The sequence below is a fragment of the Pelecanus crispus genome, chromosome 1 (assembly GCF_030463565.1).
Source record: "Pelecanus crispus isolate bPelCri1 chromosome 1, bPelCri1.pri, whole genome shotgun sequence".
Lineage (NCBI taxonomy): Eukaryota > Metazoa > Chordata > Aves > Pelecaniformes > Pelecanidae > Pelecanus > Pelecanus crispus.
Window position 1 is genome coordinate 64,938,975 of NC_134643.1, and position 19,971 is coordinate 64,958,945.

The window sequence follows — 19,971 nt, forward strand, 5'->3', positions numbered from 1 at the left end:
ATGGGAACTCTTATGTACTCCAGGGGAATGCAGGCGAGGGGGAGTGCTACTATGCGGGGATGTGATAAATCAAGAAGTGTTGAGATTGGTGTGTTGTACTGAAGAGATTCTAGTTAGGTGCACCTAGCGCAGGGTTGTTGCCTCTGATGCACTGGAGCAGAGGCCGCAAGGCTTAGCACTGTCAGAGGGTTTATGCTTCTGCTCTCTCTTTGAAAAATAAAGATTGTGTTTTCCTACCTCTTGATGATGTGGCTTTGAATGCGTGAGACTAGGTCTAAAGTGTTTCCAAATTTCACATTGAAGATTTTAAAAAAAATTTTCTTTTTTTTTGTAGGTTTATAAAATCTCCCCCAAATTTGCTTTCTTGGTGACCTCAGGTCCTTTTGTTTACACGGCAGTAGCTGTCATAAATGTGCTTGTGAACAGCAGTCTTCTTCGTGGTGAGGCCCCCATGATCCTCTCACTGCATCCTTCTTTCACTGTGCCAGATAACAGATTCCAAGTTCAGACAGGTGAGTTCTTCCTGACACGAAGAGGAGGAGATGTAGCTTCGTATTGATTCGCACTTCTTCATTTGTGATTAAGTATGCAAGATCGAGTCAAAACCCTGTGTTCTACTGCCAGGAATCTTAATTCTTGGTTGTTAGTGAAATACTTGCTGAATCCATGGTTGAGAGATGACAAATTGTATACAGTTAACCCCATAATTTCATTATTTTTTTTCAGAAAAATTTTGTGGCACATTGCAGAATAGATGTGCTCTTTTTCTTGCTTTAAAAGGTGAGAAGAGAAAAAAATTTCTGTGAAACAATTACTCATGAAATCACAGTGCAGCTACTTTATAATGCTTGAATCAAGTTTCAAAATATGTTTACCTTAAATGCTACTTTTTAGAATTCTCATAATGTAGGAGAATTGGTGAGCAGGAGGATTGACTGATTGCTCATGTATAATGTGAGCAGGAGGAGGATTGCTCATCTAGTATTCAGCTTTCCATGGCTGATCTATGGCAACGGTTTATGTGAAGTCCATGACTACTAAAAATCTAAAGTAAAATATTACCCATGTAATGGATTTTGAGAGTCAGTGGTATAATTTAAAATCTTCTTGAGGCACTATTTGCGTAACAAAACCACCTGCCTGGTTGGTTGACTACATAATGAGGTAGTGACAGGGATTGAGTATATATATAGGCAGAGAGATAATGAATGTCAAACATGGTGCTTTTGTTCAGGTATGTTTCATGTGTTCTTTCTGCTCTGTTAATAACTGTATGGTAAGACATCACTTCTTTAATTGTGCAGGTATGATGTCTTTTTCCACTGCTTAACATGGTTGTATAGATAGACAGTAGACATATTTTCTGTTCTTGAACCTTGTAGAACATTGCAATTAGGGTCTGTAACCTAATCATAGCATTTATTTGGGTAAGACTATATCAGGAAATCCACAGGTGTGCATGTATTTAAGGTCTGTGTGCCTGCTCACATTCCTTTGCGCTCTTTCTCTCCTGTGCTTGCTCTTTCTCTCATGTGAAAGACTTTAAGATGTATGTATCTAGATTTAAAAGATTGTATGCTAATTAAGTGTTTTGAAAGTGTTAGACTGATACTAATGTGTATTAATGGACACAATATGTGATCTTTTAGACAAGCTAAATACAATATTTCAGTCTACAAGAAAAAGAAATTTGTTGCTTTGTTTCCTTAAGATTTTCATTGATTTGTTGGGTACTAAGGATTTCAGTGTGGTTGATTCAGTGTTCAAGTCCTGTAAAATTAGCCACATGTATGTAGTGAAGGTATTTCAGTATGCAAGAGGAAACAGTGGGTATTTTGTCACTAATATCTTTTGGTAACCTAATTACTGTTGCAACAGGTATTAATGAGTAGAGAGTTTACTGCACCAACACAAAATGTATTTCTACTGTATTTTTACCCAGTTTTTCACTGAATATATCCTGAATTCCATGAAAAAGTGATAGCCCTGAGAATTCTCTTGCTCATTGTCTTCTCTCTCATGGAAGTACTTGTCTGTGGGAATAACGTGTACCCTTTGCTTTCAGTGCTTCAGTTTGTGCCTCGGAACGTGGACGTTGGGTTCTGTGACTTTAGCCGGCGCATTGAGAAAGGGCTGACAATGGCATTCATGGAAGCAAGCAAACACCAGGAGTTCTACAACTTCACTGTGCAGGTAAGAAGATTAGCATGTTTTGTGTCTGTCCCTTTTTCTCCTCACCTTTGTTTGCCCTGTGTTTCATCCAGCCAGTAAAAAGAGTTAGGTGTTCACTGGCTACCACTTGCCATCTAGATCATGTAGAACTATGAGTCTTTGTCATGAAGTCACGATTTTTTTGCCCTACAAAATAATATGGCACCGTGTATCCCTCTGGTTTCAATCTTTTTGAAAAAAATGATCCAAGATGATGATTTATATCCAAAAGAATTATGAATAGAATAAGGTTTATACTTTTTCGTATAAAGTCTGCCCCAGCCCTTATCAAAGTCATTCCCATCAGATTTTACTATTACAGAGTAGGGTGTGGTTAGAATGCTTTTGTTGAAAGAAAACTTTCAGGTCTCATTGCTGCTCATGGGATCCTATTAGGGAATATAGGACTTATGCACTCTGCCATTATGTGATCAAATACGCTAGTTGCTTCTGAGGTCGAGAAATACTTACAGCAGTATATGAAGTCCGTGGCAGCTGCTACATTTATATATGAAATGCATTGCATATGTGCTGGGTACTGAATCACATAGCAGAGTTATTGGAAAGTCAGTAATTCAACTTAATAAGACCAACTCCCTCTTCTGTCTGAATTCTTAAATTTAATCTAGCTTCTTTGTAATACCAAAATTAGTAAAAAATCTTACTATGTTATTTAACTGGCACCATAAATGCCCATCTGTGGTACCCTAAAATAAAATCATAGCAGGAAGAATGGCATAAACTTTATAGTACCTAGAGTACTATATAGTACACGTAGTAAAGTGCTCAGAACTGTAAAACTAAATGACACAATGGGACTGGATAGACTGAAGACAGAACATGCAAAACAATTTTTTTGACTATCAGCTTAGCAAACTTAATTTAAATACTTCCGTACTGTCTGGAAGAGGTTTGTATATGTGAACACAGTTGCTGCATACATTGGTGTCAAAATAAGGCTTCTAATCAGTGGTAGGGTCTGGGTATGCATGGTGCAGGAGGTTTTGACCAAGAGTACATCCATTTTCAAAACATTTCTGTACCATGGTCTCTTCCTGTCTGTTCCACGCAGTTTGGTATTCGTCTCAGATTTCTTTATCGACAGATTTATTTTTCTGACTGACTGTCTAGGTGGTTTTTTTCATCATTTTCTGGACTGTAGCTTTCAGATCATTCTGGATTATGATTGACCTCAAAGGATAACTCTTACAAGAGGAATTCACATGTAACTTTGCCTCTTCTGAGACTCTGCAGGCTGAATCAATTTGGAATAGATGTTCCTCTGTTTTGATGTGAACTGCTCCCCCTTCGTATTAGGAAAAAAAAAATCTGTCAAGAAAGGAATGGAAATGCCAGTGTTTTGATTTTGCTGACCCTACTTCAATCTTGTCTTTTCAGATACTGAATATAACTCTGAGCAGGCCTGGGGTGGCATTTCGGCAAGGCCCCGTGAGCATTGTTTTTGCTGTCCGAGATAGATACGGTTTTCTAAATGGGTCTGAAGTCAGTGAGCAGCTAAGAAACTTGTCCGTGGTGGAATTCAGTTTCTATCTGGGCTTTCCTGTGCAGCAAATTGCTGAACGTGAGTATTTGCTGTTTGCCAAGACTGCAAAATACCTTTTTAAATGTTTTTTTCCTCTCTACAATTTTGAAGTAATTTTGTGCATAAGTGATAATGCAGCTTCAAGTACCTAATTTGTATCATGAATTCTGCAGAGCAAATTCATGCCCCTCTCTGCTCACATACTGCATATCAGTGTTACAGCAACTTGTTGCTTTTGTCATCATCCTTTCCTTTTGTGCTGGGCCAGTTGTGCTTAACCTGGCTTCAATAGTCCATTGGTCTTAGTCCAAATTAAAAAAAAAAAACCCAAACAAAAAACCAAACAAAACCCACTTTATCAATATTGTCATGAAGTGCAGTCCAAGGTGTGTGTCTCATGGTTATGTCTACAGTGGCCTTTGCTTCTCAGCAGGGTGTACTACCTGGGGTGTTGAGTTGCACTTAACTGTGGCTCTGACTTCTAGAAAGCCTGGGACACTGGCAACATGAGCTTATATTTGCCCATATAGTCTGTCTGGCTATTTGTTAGTCAGCAGCAGTGCTTTTTTGAGTAGTCTATTCTCTTTTGAGGTATTACCTTTTAAGCATATCTCTCACTTCTTGTGTACAACTTGCATTGCAAGTCATTTTTTTCCAGTCCATGGCAATCCTAAACTTAGATTAATGGGAACAGCCCGCATAGCAGAGTTTTCTTGACACTCGACAGCTAATGTTTGGTTAGATTTTTCAGATGACCTCACTCTCATAAATAAGCCAAGTTTCTAAACTCAACACTAATGGATTGTTCATGACAGAAATGACTCATGAACATAAGCAAGATCATGAGAGAACAGTACTTGCCTTTCCCTCCTGGTGGGTGTTACTGTTCACTCAGTCAATTAAGTCCCCTTTTTTCCTATCTCACTGTGCTTTCCGATGCAGATTTTTAATTTTCGGAGGTATATAGGTGTGTAACATCTGACAGTGATTCTTGTTACACAGTTAAATGTCTAGTGAAAAATCAGGCCTAATGGCACCTGCTGTTCATTACACAGCTGTGCAGTAGTATGTCAGTGAAGATACTGTAAAGAGAGTGATTGTCAACAGAAGTTGTTCTCTATAGCACTTTTAAATCTATATAAGATGACTGCACAGGAAACTTTCCTAATGACTAGAAGCAGTTTAAATGTACTAATTTTTTTAAACTTTTTGTTTTCGTTTTTCAGCATTTTTGAATCCTCTGCTCCCATAGTCAATTAAAAAATGTACAAGGTGGTTGACTCATTTCCTTTAAACATTTCTGGTCTTATTTGGTCTCACACAGACTGTACCTGTGCAGTGATAGCTGTAATTGAGCCAGGACCAAAAGCCTTGAGAATCCCTGTTCATAGCGACTAACATTTTTTTTTTTTTTTTGTTCCTTGTGAGGCCACAGAACAACTCAGGTTGTGGGCCACAGTCTTTATCTCTCACTGAATTAGAATTAAATGTTGCTCTTGCCTTGATTGCTTGAAAGACATTTCTCTTCACTCTGCACAGTCTCTTTTGCATCTTTGCCCTAGAGTTTATTACTTTTAGTTTCTTGGGTAATATTTTCAGTGTCGTGGGGCTTTTTTTTTTCCTGTTATGTATGCATATCTGGTGCTACAGTTTTGAGTTTTGTCCACATATTCTGGAGTGATACTTGTGAATTCGCAGGTTGCCCCTTGCTGAGAATCCATCTTCTGGATTGTGTGATGGAGCTACAGTGCAATTAAATGATAACAGAATTTCTACCAAGGCAGATATATCATGAAAGACAGGCTGGTCGTAGAGTAAAGACATCCCTATTAAACATGCATGTACACAGTTCTCCTTATTTTCCTTTCCTGGTGGTGCTTAGGAAATTTGAAGGTAATTTCTTCAGTGCTCGTAGCAGGAGCTCTCCCTGTGTTATCTGCATGCTTATAGTGCCTGGCCAGTGGGGCTGATTCCTGGCCGATGCCAGTGGAGCTCTGTGGTGGCCCACATGTTAATGAGAAAGCCATGCAAAGTAGAATGAGTGAGGAGGTCAGGCAGTGCCTTTGGCAAAAAGGTCCCGCTAGGGTTTCTCCTCTTTTCCTGACTACTCTGAGGATTTGCAGTGAAGTCATGTAGTTGCTGGGTATTATGTCCTGGTAAATTTAACCTCATACTAATGGTGGCATGTCCCAGCCTATGGGTGGCATATTTCTATAACTTTGTTTCCAAAGCTTGAGGAATTGTTTGTTCCTGCTGGTGATACTACAGAAGCATGCCAACAGTGTGGTAATTTCATTCTTGCAAATTCCAGCACAGGCTTCTAGGCTTCAAACACAAAATAATTATTCTTCCTCCCCTCAAATCCACCAAATCTTCCAAACACTACTGAACCTCAAATCCTCAATCCTCCCTTAGTGTAGGAAGGCAGAGTATCTCATCAGTGGTGCATCATGATACAGATTGTCATATTTGGAGTTCTTGAAAAATGTTATTGCTTTGGTGCACATCCCTAGTAGTGGGAATGATGGCAGCCAAATTAGCTGTGTATACACCCTTGCCTTCAATTGACCGCACCTAACTGCAGCCATAGTTGACTGAATGAATGTTGCTAACAGAGCAAAGCACTTGCCTCAGATCTCAGCTAGAGTTTGGTGGTGATGTCTCGTTGTTTGACAGAGAAATTTTGAAGACTACCTTCAAATTTATCTAGACTGAATTTTCAAAACTTTTAATTTTGAATTAAAATACAATAAAATACATGCAATAAATCCAATTAGAATAAGTATATTACATTTCAATTTAGTAATTCAGAATTTTTAGGAAAGATGAGATCTTTCCAAAATTTACAATGTAGAACACATGAGGCTTTGGTGGATATGGTGCCCTAAATCAAGGAGCTTCTTGTCAGCATTTGACTTGCATGTTGCTAGAGGAACTCATATTTACTGTAGATTGAGCCCACTGCAGGACAGCTCATTTTGATTTGAACTTGTCTAGTTTGGTTGCAGTAGTGCTTCAGCTCATTTGTAATCACTGTTTTAGAACACCAGACATGGTGCCATTTGATAAGTCAGCAAAGCGGGAAACACAGTTTCTCAGCTTGTTAGAGCTATGAGTGCGTCTGTCAGCAAGCACAATAACGAATGTAGCTCATACGCTTTTATAAGCAAGGCAACCACACTCGGTTATTTTTAGTTGTTTCTACAGTTTGTTGCACTGTTGCTGTGACTGTGTTTTGAGCCAAAAGATTTTAGATCTTCAGTATTCAGAGCCAGAAATCATGTCCAAAGGCTCAGCAGTGTTGGGCAGACCTTTCTTGAGACGTCTTACTCAGCAGTCTGAGGATGACCAACAGCCAGATCCTCAAAGCTGCTTTGGCAGGAAGATGCCTGAATGTTTTTGTTCTCTAGGCCCCGAACTCTCTGCTTTCATGCTGTCCCTCGGTCTACAGAGGAGTTGTAGCAGGGAAGGTGTTGTGAAGACCTTCCGTAGATAGGTAGCTGCTTTGCTCTCTGCAAATTAATATGCAACCCTGTACTTTTCAGTGTGAATTTTTGGGGGATTTTTTTTATATTTATATATTTACATATAAACAATTTACATATGTTATTCTTTTTATGTAAATTGTGTATATGTAAATATGAAATGTTGCTTGCCATACTGTTCTATGCCATTTGTGCCTTAGTTATCAGGCATGGTAACAGTTAATACTCTTGGTGGTGACTTTTTTTTTTCCCCTTGTGGGCACTGTATATGATTTTTCTAAGTTTTATAGTCTGCATCTGAAGAAAAAGAACTGATTTGTAGGTGAGCTGAGCTGTCAGGGGGTTGAATTTGACTCATACTGAGGAAAAGCTACTCGTGTAATATCACTGTATCTCAACACCGTTAAGTGAAGTGAGACCTTGCCTTCGATATCCCAAATATGAGCCTTGTTTGAAGGAATGTATTTGCTCCCTGCTGCTTGTTCACCTCATGTTGCCTTTCACACACAGTCCTTTCACTGGATTTTTCACATAACTAGTATGTACTGTTTATACTTTCAGCTGTGTGGGTTGTACGTCATTAACAACGGGAATTTTTTGTCAGCTTTTTCCACTCATTTAGAGTCAGGGTCAGCAGTGAAAGTTGTTAGTTTGACAGAATGGACTGTTCTGTGCAGGAATAGGGCTGTTGGAATGGTCAAGCCTGGAAACTTGGAGACTTTTTTCTTTCCCCCACAGACTTCTAGGTGACTTCAGCAACGTGCTTACATTCAAATGTTCGGTTTACACCTTCCTGCATGCTTATTTTTTGTGTTGTCCACCTAACATCTCACATTTTAGATTGTAAACTGGTTCAATGGTCATGAACTACATGTCAGCAGAAAGAAAACCAAGTCTAGTCACAGTTTTTGGGTGCTAGTTCATTAAAAACAATAAGAAAGAATATATTTGGTATCTCTTTATGGCTGGACGATTTCTCTGAGGACAGGCAAAGGCTAGCTGTGGACTAGATGAGGAATATTGGCCTTCATGAACTTAACCCAAATAAATCTCTTTGGTTTTGTTATGGCTTTAAATAGAAAGAGTTGCTTTGGGACTTGCTATTTTTTTTAGTGCCATAAGTAGCACTTTGATGGGTGGCATCTGTTTCAGATATCTTAGAGATGTTGCAAGGTCAATAGGATAATATAAAATTGTATGATACAGTCCGAAGACTGCAGAAATATTTGGCAGGTTTTATCTGGGTGGATTTTGGGTCAGACTTTTAACAGATACAGTGTGTTACTGTTGCCTGCACCCCAGTATTTGCATGGGATGTTATTTTTCAGTTGCTGCCTTCTCATTCCAAATATTGCATTCCCTCTATGCTTTCTATTGCTGTTCCTCCATTTATCAGAAATAGGAACAATCAATATGGTACCAGTTGTATCCTGCATGGTCCGACACGTCTCTGTACAAGAGGAGAGGGTCAGAGAGATCCTTGTTGGAGCATCTGGTGAAGGCCGTGTTGCCCAAGTGGTGTGCTTCAGACTGCTGTAAAGAGGTTTCTGGGTGACTAGGTGACCCTTTGCCTTTTCAGTCAGCATTCAATCAATGCTGTTACGCAGTATGGTGCTTCAGGGCTGTGTGTTAGAACCTTCTAATGATGATAGCATCTACTTCATTAATGCATCTGTAGTCATTAGCAGACCAGCTGCAATCTAACTAATAATTGCATTTTGTCTATCCAACCTCCCCCTCGGAATAACAATCAGTCTGTGCTGGCTTTAATTGTTACTTCCAGGGGGCATTAGGAATCTTACAAATATGATCTTGCTGCAGTGCTAAGCCTCCAGCTGAGCTCAGGATCTGACCGCATGTGTGTTGGTGAGACACTTGAGTGACCTATGGAATAAGAGCTGGAGCCTGGATTTTCTCACTTCTGAGCATGGTCTCAGTTGCAGAAGTGTCCATCATTTCATGTGTTCTTCATCAGGTTTTAGAAACCAGCCTTAGTTGCCAATGATCACGGCACCTCGTTCTTTTCAATTTCAAGATTTTCTGCTCAAGTTGTTTTATTTTTAAATTTCATTAATTCTGTGAAAAGTTTAAGTGAATAGTCATCCAGCAATTTGCATGAATTAAATCATTTTCAAGTACTAATTAGAAAAAGTGTGAAGAGCACACTAAGTATTGAGGCAAAACATGATTTTGGCTTAAAAGAAGAAAAAACTCACAACTGCCAGCAGTTCAAAGTTTTATGGCCATTGGAAGGTTTTTGATTTTCTTATCTTGCTCTTTCCATGCTTTGGAAAAACAACAGATGCAGTTCAGTTTATGCTTTTTTGTTCAGGTTGTATTTCTAAATTGAAGTAAACAATTGCATGACCAGAGTAAATAGAACTCCAATCTAAAAGCTATGGTCAGAAGAATCATGTAGCAGGATGCCAAAAATAAATGTGTTTGTTTAAATGGACTGTGAGGTGCTTTTTGTGTGTCTGAGAGTTTGGGAAATTTGATGCATCCTGGTCAGCGTATAGAGAGCCGATGTTTCCTGTTCAGAATAAAGGACCGTATTCTGATACCCATCTGATTAGTAAGTCAAAAAGTACCTCCCACGTGGTTCTCTTGAAGCTAGTGGTGCTATTATTGAGATGAAGGTGGAATGACAAAATTTTCTTTTTTTTTTTTTTCAAAAGACTATTTATAAATCTATGAAAATAAGAGGCACAACGTAACCAGTAATTCTTTTGCTCTTGCTTTAACAAAAAACTCGTAAGCTTTTTAAGGGGCAAAAGAACCAGTTTTTAGGTATGCTGGCAGGGGTCAGCTACTCTACAAATTATTGCATAATTAAATTAGAAAAATGGTAATTTTCTCTTTCTCTGGAACATGCAATAGTGGCAAACTATAACTGAAGACAGGACATCTGTACTCTAAATTGATCTAGCATGGACCAGGTCATTTAATTGTTATGTGCTGCATTCTTTCTATCCATGAAATGGTTTAAAAATTAACCTTTGTATTATGCTTAGCAAACTGCATCTGGATTAAATATTTTGAGCAAGTTAAGACCTTTCCTTTTTCATATTGCCATAGTGAAGTTTAAGACTTCCCTTGAGGAAACTGTTGGCCCAGCCCCCAACTTCACTTCTCTCCCAACATGTCTTTACTGCTCTCCAGTGGAAACCTTGGGAAAAATCTTAGCCCTACCGAAGTCAGTGGAAATAGACTTTATTTACTTCACTGGGCAAGGATTTCACTCTGGAGCAGAGCTTTTTTGGAAGAATTGAGAAATTAAGAAAGCTCAGAGCCACCAAGCCAAACACAAAAGCCATGAGATTTGTCTACAGCAATGTTTCTACGTGCACTTATTTGTGATTTTTGTAAAAAAAAAAAAAAATTATCAAAGTGGTTTTTTTAAATGCTTCCCCCTGCACAAGTCTGGAACACAAATCAGATATATTTAGTTTTCTGCTTTACATTTAGTGTTTCCATGTAGTTTCCACTTCAGAGGAGATCTTACTTTCATTCTAAGACACTGATGAGTTGCCTCATTGCCCTTTGAGCAAAAGTCCAATCCTGCAGCTAGCTCAGTAAGAGTCGCAATTCAGACAGTGAGCTTTTAAATTTCTAGGGGCAATGACCTCGATACAGCAGCTTGAAATCTTTCAGGTAATAAATCTGACTGCTTCCGTTAGCTTCTTTTTGTTCAGAGACGAACTGGGGAGTATATGTTCGGAACACTTTCCTTACCGTTGTGTCTGCATAGCCTCAGGAGCAGTAATGCATCTGTGTAAATAAGGTGCTTACTGACAGTATAAATTATGAAGTGTCGTCTTTTCTTGTTTATGTTGTTGAGAATACTGTTCTTACAGATGTTTTTCCTCCATTCTGTTTTTCCCTCAGCCTTTCATTATCCTAAGCTTAATGTGTCTCAGTTGATGAAATCTTCCTGGGTGAGAACAGGTATGTACAGTCTCTGTGAGTAAGTTAAGCGTGCAATTTTTTTTGTTAGCAGGATAACTAGCCTACATAAATATCAATAGCTTAGGGGTGCTTCATTTTTATGAGGGAATAATGTGCCTGAGCTGAATAAATTCCAAAACCAAAGGCCTAGTGACCTGGAATATCTGGGAGATGTAATTCCTGTGTCTAGAATGAGCTACTGCAATTCCTTCATAATGCACACAAAGTAGTTTTTGTCTATGAAGCAGTTCATTCTTAGTGAGTTGGCTTACACTGTCAGGCATAAAGTGTCTACTCTGCATGCTGTCAATATACTACATTGATTTTTAGGTTTTCATTTTAAGTGAAAATTAAAATTTTATTTGTGCGGCACTTTCTACCAAAATATGCCAGGAATAAAACATAATGAGAACAGATACGTTCTGAGTACATGAAAGAGTTTCATCGCATTTCATTGATCTCCTCTGATTCATTCACAGCAGACCTCTCCCACCCAAGTTTTCTGGATGTTTTATTCTATAATTTGCAGATACGGTTGAGCCGTCGCATTTAGATGCTCAAAGGCTGTTGAGGTTGCCTGTATGCTGTAGGTCCTGTCTGCTTCTTTTAAACAGAAGGCCTGAACGGTGAACCAGGCTATGCCTAGCAAGTTTGCTGTTAGGGTGCAGATGCCCCACTGGATACGCTTTTTTCTTCCCACAACTTCTCCACCTGTAGTTCACCAGTAGTATAGACTTACTCTTTTTTCAGGTATCCCTGTCTTCTCTCACCAGTGACTCAGTTTACTTTCTAAGCAGGAAACCAAGTTGCAACTTAATTTCTGAAGCTCACACAGGTTTTTTTGGAGAAGAAAAATGAAGAATTTCAGATCATATTCAGTAACATGAGAGAAGCTACATGTGCATATCCCACATCCAATATCTGTCTTCCTTAGAGATTTATGTTGGCTTTTTTGGTCACACCCCTGCCCTCTCTTGCTCAGCCTTAGGTTTGCCTTGTCTGTTGTTGCTGGAAGTTCCCTTAGATTTTGCAGTAAGAAGAGGATTCTTCCAGCTCAGAAATCATGTCCCTTCGGGTTTTTTTAAACTTCCAGACTGTAAGATTTTGAAAGCCAATTGCAGCACCTTTTTTGCTGTAGATGACTTTTTTGTAATCCCAGTTCTTGCAGGCAGTCTGGGAAGAGCTAGTAGACTTTGCCTGGGTCAGTCCTTTCAGTCTGTGTATTGTATTGTAAGGGTAGTGACTCATGACATAGGAAAATGATAGAATTTATGCACATAAAGATGAGGTTTTTGATATTAGGTTACCCAGATACATGTGCATGTATCCCAATAGTCATAAAACATTGGGATATGCAGTGTTCTCAGTAGCTGTCCCTCACAATTGTAGAATACAATTCATGCTACTAAGCATAATTCATTGATACTGAAATTCAATGCACAGGCAAGAACAGTCTTCTACTTGCTATATATAACAGCCTTAGGCCACTGTCTATTTATTTTGCTATTTAATTCTGAGATACTTAGTCTGTGACTGAATTTAGAAGGCAGATGCTGTTGATTTCTGAAAAATCATTAAAATGTTTCCTTTTTCTGACATCTGCAGTGAAAATTTTTGAATGGAAAAGTGGTTTTAATTTTTTAAAAAAAATAAAACAATTAAAATTATATTTGATTTTATCTAATTGGATTGGTTTTTATTAAGCACACTTAAAAAAGTAAACATGAAAGCACTTATTGAAAAAGGGACTTCTAAAAAATATAAACCATTTTAGTGGAGAGCCTCAGGAATGAAAACTGAATTATTTTACTGCAGTCAGTGGTGAGTTGGTTCACTATTCTTTAGTGTTGTTTAATTAAGTCATCTGAATGACTGTCGCTGCATTCACTTTTCTTTTACTGGATGCCATCTTGTTAGTAAAGGTCCACACGTTTTTCGTGTTTCCTATGTGTTGTTTCTCAAGGATTCCTCTCAGCATTAGCTGCCCCGGTGACTCAGAGTACCCGGGGTTGGGAAGTGAAGTGGGTGGGGCTACTAACCTTTTTTTTTGTGTGCTATGGTTGTCATACTTTATAATGTCTATCTTATCTAGGGAGGATGCGCTTGGAATACACAGCTTCGTTCAGGTGCTGCTGGTCTCCTAATTCTTCTCCTTGATTCTGAACCCTTGCCCTGCCCATCTCTACTTCTGTATCACTTTTGAACACAACATTTTGACTGAAAGTAGTTGCAGCAGACAATTTGGACTGAATTTTCTCTGTTATTTGTTTTTAAACAATTCATTAAATGCTCATATGTTTATGGGTTTTTTTAGAATTGAAACTGTTTCTTCAATATCCTGGGTCTGTCTAGACTGGTTGAGAGTCCAAAAATGTGCTTGCCCTAATGTTTTTATTTTTGTTTTAATTTCTTTCTTTTAACCTTTTCCCACCCAATGTCTTCATTTCCAACATGTAACTTCTGGCTGAACTGGGCAGTATTCCCATATGAATACAGCTGCTCTTGAATTGTGTGAGATGTCACAGGGTGACTGAAAGCTTATAATTGAAGTTGCAGAAGAGACACTGAAAATTTTTACTAATTCATTTGTGTTCTTGGGTTACTTTCTCTGCAATGTAGTTCTCTTGGGTGTCGTCGACCAGCGAATTCAGGAGGAAGTGTTTCAGGCTGAGATGGAGCGGAAACTAGCTCACCTGTTAAACGAGGCTTTGGCCAGAGGGCGGATATGGAGACGAGCCAGTTTTGCAGGCAGCAACATTGTGCAGGTATTCAGAGCTCAAAGTCGGAGGAAGAAATAAAGGGGAATAAATTATTGCATAAGTTAACATTTTTTAGGTTTTGAGTTGAGAAAGATAACTCAAAAACATGTATCATGTTTAGCTTGATGATGATGCTTGTGTTTTGCACCTAAAATATGGCTTTTTTGGATACCTTGTCTTTTAAGCTAAACATAACAAATGGAAACAACTGAGTATTTTAAGCGGCTACAAAAAAACCCTGATGACTTCTTAAAAACTATATTGAAAATTATTTTACCAACATCCTATTTTAAAAACTTGCTATCTTGTCTGACTTACATGAGGTGCCTAGCAAAAGGAGATGGGGTGGTCATCTGAGTCAAAAAAAGTACTCTGCTGCAACAGCTACTTCACAGTTCTCTGTGGTGTTTTGGCGGTGGTGTAGAATATGAAATAGAATCATGTGCAGCTTGATGCAGCGGTAGAGTAGTATATTCTACCCCTTAACTGCCTATTTGTCACAGTACTCCTGGTCACAGGAATGGCTTTCAAGTAAGAATGATTAATCATGTCAAATTTTGCACACATGGCAGCTTCTGCTGTCTGGATTCCAGTGCTGATTTATAGTTTTGTCACAGGTGGAATTATTCACATAACGTCCAGGAAGACCTGGATATTTAATTTTAAATTTTAAATTCTTATGTGTTCTTTCTAGTCAGTTCAACAAACTGAAAGCCAAAATACTTTTTAATGGCTCATCTTCTTAAAAATTGCTTTTTCCAGCTAATTCATCGACAGTTGGTTTACTTCACAGATGCCCTTCTAGTAGTTCAGATCCATTATCTTTACTTAATTTAATCCTACAGTTTTTGCTACCACTTATATTTCCAGATGTTGGGCTTTTCTTTTGTTTTCCTGTCTCAGAAACATCTGTTTCAGTAATAGAGATTCTATTCTGTTTTTCTTTTGTGCAGCTTTGAATTGCTGTAAATAGATGTCTGCTTCAGATTTTCTATTCCCAACACCTCTTATTGCACTCTGTTCTTTATGCCTCAGTCCCCCCTTTGCATATAAATTAAACAAATATTCCTTATGTTGCTAGCAGAGATAACCACAGCCTATAAAATGTGTATGTGTAGATTACGGTTTTACTGTTTTATGAAATAAAGCTTAGGTAATTTATTTTTGCACATAGAAAATTACAAGCAGGTCCTTTCTAGCTAAAGAATAGTATTTCGGAAAGTGAAAATACAGTGTTTTTCTTACGACTTTGCATTACTTACTGGGACGTAAGATGAGGTCTGCAGCTTCATGTTCCAAACAGCAGTGCTGCTCATTTATGCCACTTAATTAGTGCAAAGAGTCTGCAAACTCCTGTCTTTGGGCAGTGGAGGATTCTCTTAGTTACAGTCAACACATCCTACCATCCCACAGAACACAGGGGTTCTTCAGGTGCTCATAACCAGCACTGTTAGACAGGGTTAGCACTGTAAAAAAGATGATGTGGAAGAAGGCAGGCTGAAGGAGATACCTTTCTGCTAGGTGCCTGTGATGGGCGTCCTGCTTTCCTGCACGAGAATGGTAGGTACCATCGGGTACTGTAGCTTCTTGGTAGCTTGCTTTGGCAGGATGTTCAGGTGTGTGGTAGGTGAGATGGCCTTAGAGGCTCTTGTGTGCAGCTGGAGTGATGCACCTGGTAGTGGGCTCCTGAGTGGAGGAGGATTTCTTTCAAGGATGCTCCCCTGTCAGTTGAGGATCTGGTCCATAGGCATTTGCAATAAACCTTTTAGTTTTACTGCTACTAATTCTATTCCTCATAGCCAAGTTTATAAGCTGTGTTTGAAGTGTGTTGTGTGTATGCATCTGTTTGTGTCTTCAGGGAGCGCTATTAATGTTCTTTGTGCTTTATATTCAGATTTTCTGTATATATGTATATTTCTTGCACGCAAACCAGTGACTGCTAGGACAGTAAAAGTAAGAACAGAAGCTGCCAGTTAACGCTGAAGCGTTAGATACTTTTATTAGCAGGACATGCATATATCCATGAAAGACTAGACACACATTTCACTTGTGCTGAGCTCCTATAGACCTGAGTTTTTCCTGAGGTGGAAGTATTTATAGTGAAATGAAATGTGACATTTCTAAGCTCTGTGGAAAATCAGGACTGTGGGTCAGAAGGGGAACCAATTATTTGTGAACGTTACTGCAGGCATATTAGTTTCCTTTCACATACTAAGAAAATAGAAGTGATACCTTGTGAGGTTTAGATTTCATTTCTAGAGGCATGTGTTAAGATCTAAAAATGTTAAAAATTACTTTCTAAATCTAGACACTTTGAGTAAGAGCTTTGGACTACCTAGGATGCCCAAATAGCATGCTTTCCCCTCCCATTTGCCTATCTGTGATGTTAACAGGTGGTACTCCATGATAAAAGAAGAAAAAAAACCTGTAACCGTTAGTACAAAAAAACTCTTGAAGCCTCACACCTGGCTGTTATACATGAGATGGGTCCATTCATTTTTGTGTAACGCTCATATTAATGTTTCACAGAGCAAGTCATATATATTTTTAATATGTATCTGTTGTTGCTGCAAATTTAAGGCACGTGTTTAACGTGGTTTGCATTGCATCTGCAGATGCTAGGCTCTGTGCTATATTTTGTCAGTAGTTTACTGTAATAAATTCTCATTAATTTTTTTTAGGAATTAAATGGCTTAATTGTAGTTTAAAGATGCACCAGGAGCTAATACAAAAATAATTAATTTTCCTTCATTTCAGCGTGCTTGGTCGTCTGAACCTGGTAGTAGAATCACGTTTAGCTTTCGAAGTGACAAAAAGAACAAAGTTCTGATTTAAAGAGCACATTAGGCAGCAGCGTAGTTGTAACGTGTGTGAGAAAGTAGGAGCTGTGGGTGGACATAATGACTGAATTGAGCTTTTCATTAAGGCAGAGGTTCATCCTCTGGGTTTTCTACCGACAGCTTATGTGTCTTTCCCGAGCGTGTAATCTGAGTAAAGGCCCAGTCTCGCTGGGAGTTTTAGGGTTTTTTTTAAATAGAGCCTTTGGGGACTGCTGCTGCTTCACCTTTTCCTCAGAGGCATTTCGCCCCTCCGGCAGCTGCCCAGGGCACAGACCGGCCCCTCTGGCCGGTTGCCCGCAGCCTGTTCCTACCCTTGTTTTGCAGTTCCTACCCCTGTTTTGGCAAGCCGGTTTCTTGACTGGCCCAGCCTCTGCAAGCCAGCAGAGGAAATTTCCTTAGCGTGGCCTTCGGCACCTTGGCCCTCTCAGTTCACCTCCCGGGCTCCTCAGCTCAGCGTGAGGCGGGTCCGCCAAAGCGGACAAGCGTTTGGTGCTGTGCCAAGTGCTGCCCTGTCCAGCCCCAGCCCGAGCGCTTCAGGAGGAAGCTGGCTGCCCGCAACCTGTGCCGCCATTTCCCGTCCTGACAGGTTCCTGTGAGAGCGCTCTCAGACCCAGGGCAGGTTACGTGCAGTGCCTGTTTCACATATGTTTTATGTTGCGTTGTCTGCTGAACCGTTCAGACCACAGTACAGCTTTAGTTTTTAGCTTTAGCTTTAGTTGCCTAGACACTAAAATCCTACTTTTAATAAGGCAGAAAGCAGAATCTTTTTTGATTTATTCCCCCCCTCAGGGATGAATGTAGTGAAAAAAGGAAAATAATCCTCATACATGCATTTTGGAGGTGGTGTGTGTGCATAGTTTTTTGTTTCTAAGTAATGCTCACGCTGTCGAAACCCTGAACCAGTTCACCCAGGGATTCCTTACTGCTGATGGGGTTGCTGACTGGGACATCCCACTGGCTGACGGACACTCTGCAAACGCCTTGCGAGCTTGCCCACCACCTGGATTTCCCTGCTTTAAATTATGAACTAGATTTGGTTACCAAGGCAACTCTGTTCGCTGACCTATAATATTCTCTTGAAAACACTTTTTAAATTAAATTTACTGACACTTGAACACAGTTAAGCCTTTACTCTGTGGAGGTTAAATGCACATCTAGTATCAACAAAGATGGTATCATTTATGTACACAGAAGTTGAATTAGTCTTTCTTTTTTTTCTTCCATTTTCTGCCTCCCATGTATTGAAATTCTTGTATCTCCTCCTCCCTATGTCATCCCTCACTGCCAAAGTATAAATGTAAAATGCTTAAATGCTTCCTTACACATGGGCTTCATTGCTGGATGCCTGGAAAGTACCACTTCTACCTCTGCTTGCATTCTTAGCACTGTCAAGGACAGAGACACCTCTGTAAAATATGAGACAAAACCAGCCTGAAGCTGCATGGAGTATAATTTGGAGCAAAATGGCACAAAACTTAGTGTACGTAAACTGTGTAAAAAATGGGCGCAGTGGTTGTGTAGCTTAATTTTATAAACAGACTTAAAACCAGTTCAGATCCAGTGTGCCATTTTTTGTGTTGCAGCAAACTTGGAGGTTAGTTTAAAATTTAAAAAAAGCTTTTCAGTGAACCAGTGTGACAGAGATGAAAACTGAAGTATAGATACTATAACAATTGCTGAGTTTACATACGAGTCTAGTTGTGTCTCAGAGTCACCTCAAGAATACCCTGCTCAGCCATCAGCTTTCCCAGAATAGAAATCCATAACCATCCCCCCTTGGATTTGAAATTTTGTCTGCAGCTTCCCTCAGTATGGTATGAGCACTCATACTGTGTATTGAGAAATAATTATTTCAGATAAAACTTATCTTAAAACAGTGAGCTTAATTCATCAACGCCAGCCTGCACCTCCACCCCCCACTAAATTTCTTCATGCTTGTTCCTGTGTTCTGTATTCTGTGCCAAAATAGCTCCAGCTACTTCTTCCTATCTCCCCTCTGACTGTTCTCACCCATCCCTGTTCCTCAGCATAGGGAGCCATACACTGTTGTTTTTAATTCTGTGTTAAAACTGTATTGTTTCAGTTGTGACAACTTGCACTGGAATCTGTCCCCCTCTGCCCTTTCTAAAGGCAGCTGTGGAGAAGTTCCTTTTTTTTAACCCATTCAGCCAGTTTCTGACTGTTAACCGTGTGTGTATCACACACATGTAATTATAGTACTTTTTGGGTACTCCACAATGCCGTAAAATGTATGATGATTCAATTTAAGAACCTTCTAAATTTCTCTGATTCTGTAGCGTTGCTACATACAGAGAGGTTTCATAAAAATCATAGAATCCTTTAGGTTGGAAAAGACCTTTAAGATCATCCAGTCCAACCATTAACCTAACGTTACCAAGTCTATCACTAAACCAATTAAGGGTAGAGTAGCAATTTCATGTTTCCTGGCTTGGTGGCTGGATTATTTTTAATGAAAGTGAAAACTAGGAATCATTAAGATTGGAAAGGACCTCTAACATCACCAGTCCAACCATCAACCCAACACCGCCATGTTCACTAAACCATGTCCCAAAGTGCCACGTCTACACGTTTTGAACACTTCCAGGGATGGTGACTCCACCACCTCTCTGGGCAGCCTGTTCCAATGCTTGACAAATAAATGAAGAGCCCATTGACTTTCAATCCCACGTGGCCTTTCAACTCCCTTGCTCTCCATGTGAGTTAAGTGCCACTTAGGAAGGGTTCATCTGTGCTGAAAGCAGATACCAGTCCATACAACCTGCTGCTCTGTGCACTGAGGCCAGGCTGTGGTGAAGGCAGCTCAGCTGAAGCAGAAATACAAAGCTGTGGACATTTGTTATCTAGTGATATAGCTGGGTTCTGTGAAACCAGATTCAGCCTTACAGCTGCTGAATATGTGTGTTGAAACCTTATTTACTAATACTCTTTTGTTACCTTCAGTCAGGGATTGGTTGCCCCTTAGCTGGCAGAAAAGTGAATAGCATTCAGGATAAAAAACAGCATTGGTTAATAGGTCCTGTTAGCAGGTCTTGCCGTGTTTCAGAAATTTGCACATTTTTCTGCTCTGTTTCTTACATCAAATGTGACTGACGTTGAACATTATTCTTTGCTTTCAGTTGATTTGGCCTTGTTGTGGTTTAGCCCCAGCCAGCAACTAAGCCCCA

The 19,971-nt window shown here is 39.5% G+C and overlaps 1 protein-coding gene across 1 annotated transcript in view; it reads left to right on the forward strand.

The window, feature by feature from the left end:
* The window catches only part of KIAA1549 (KIAA1549 ortholog), a 150,250-nt gene that overhangs the window by 83,513 nt on the left and 46,766 nt on the right, over window positions 1–19,971 (forward strand). The window contains exons 4-8 of the mRNA XM_075724956.1: window positions 335–512; window positions 2,066–2,193; window positions 3,610–3,793; window positions 11,128–11,187; window positions 13,807–13,952. Coding sequence (XP_075581071.1) covers window positions 335–512; window positions 2,066–2,193; window positions 3,610–3,793; window positions 11,128–11,187; window positions 13,807–13,952 — 696 coding nt within the window. The remainder of the gene's footprint in view (window positions 1–334; window positions 513–2,065; window positions 2,194–3,609; window positions 3,794–11,127; window positions 11,188–13,806; window positions 13,953–19,971) is intronic.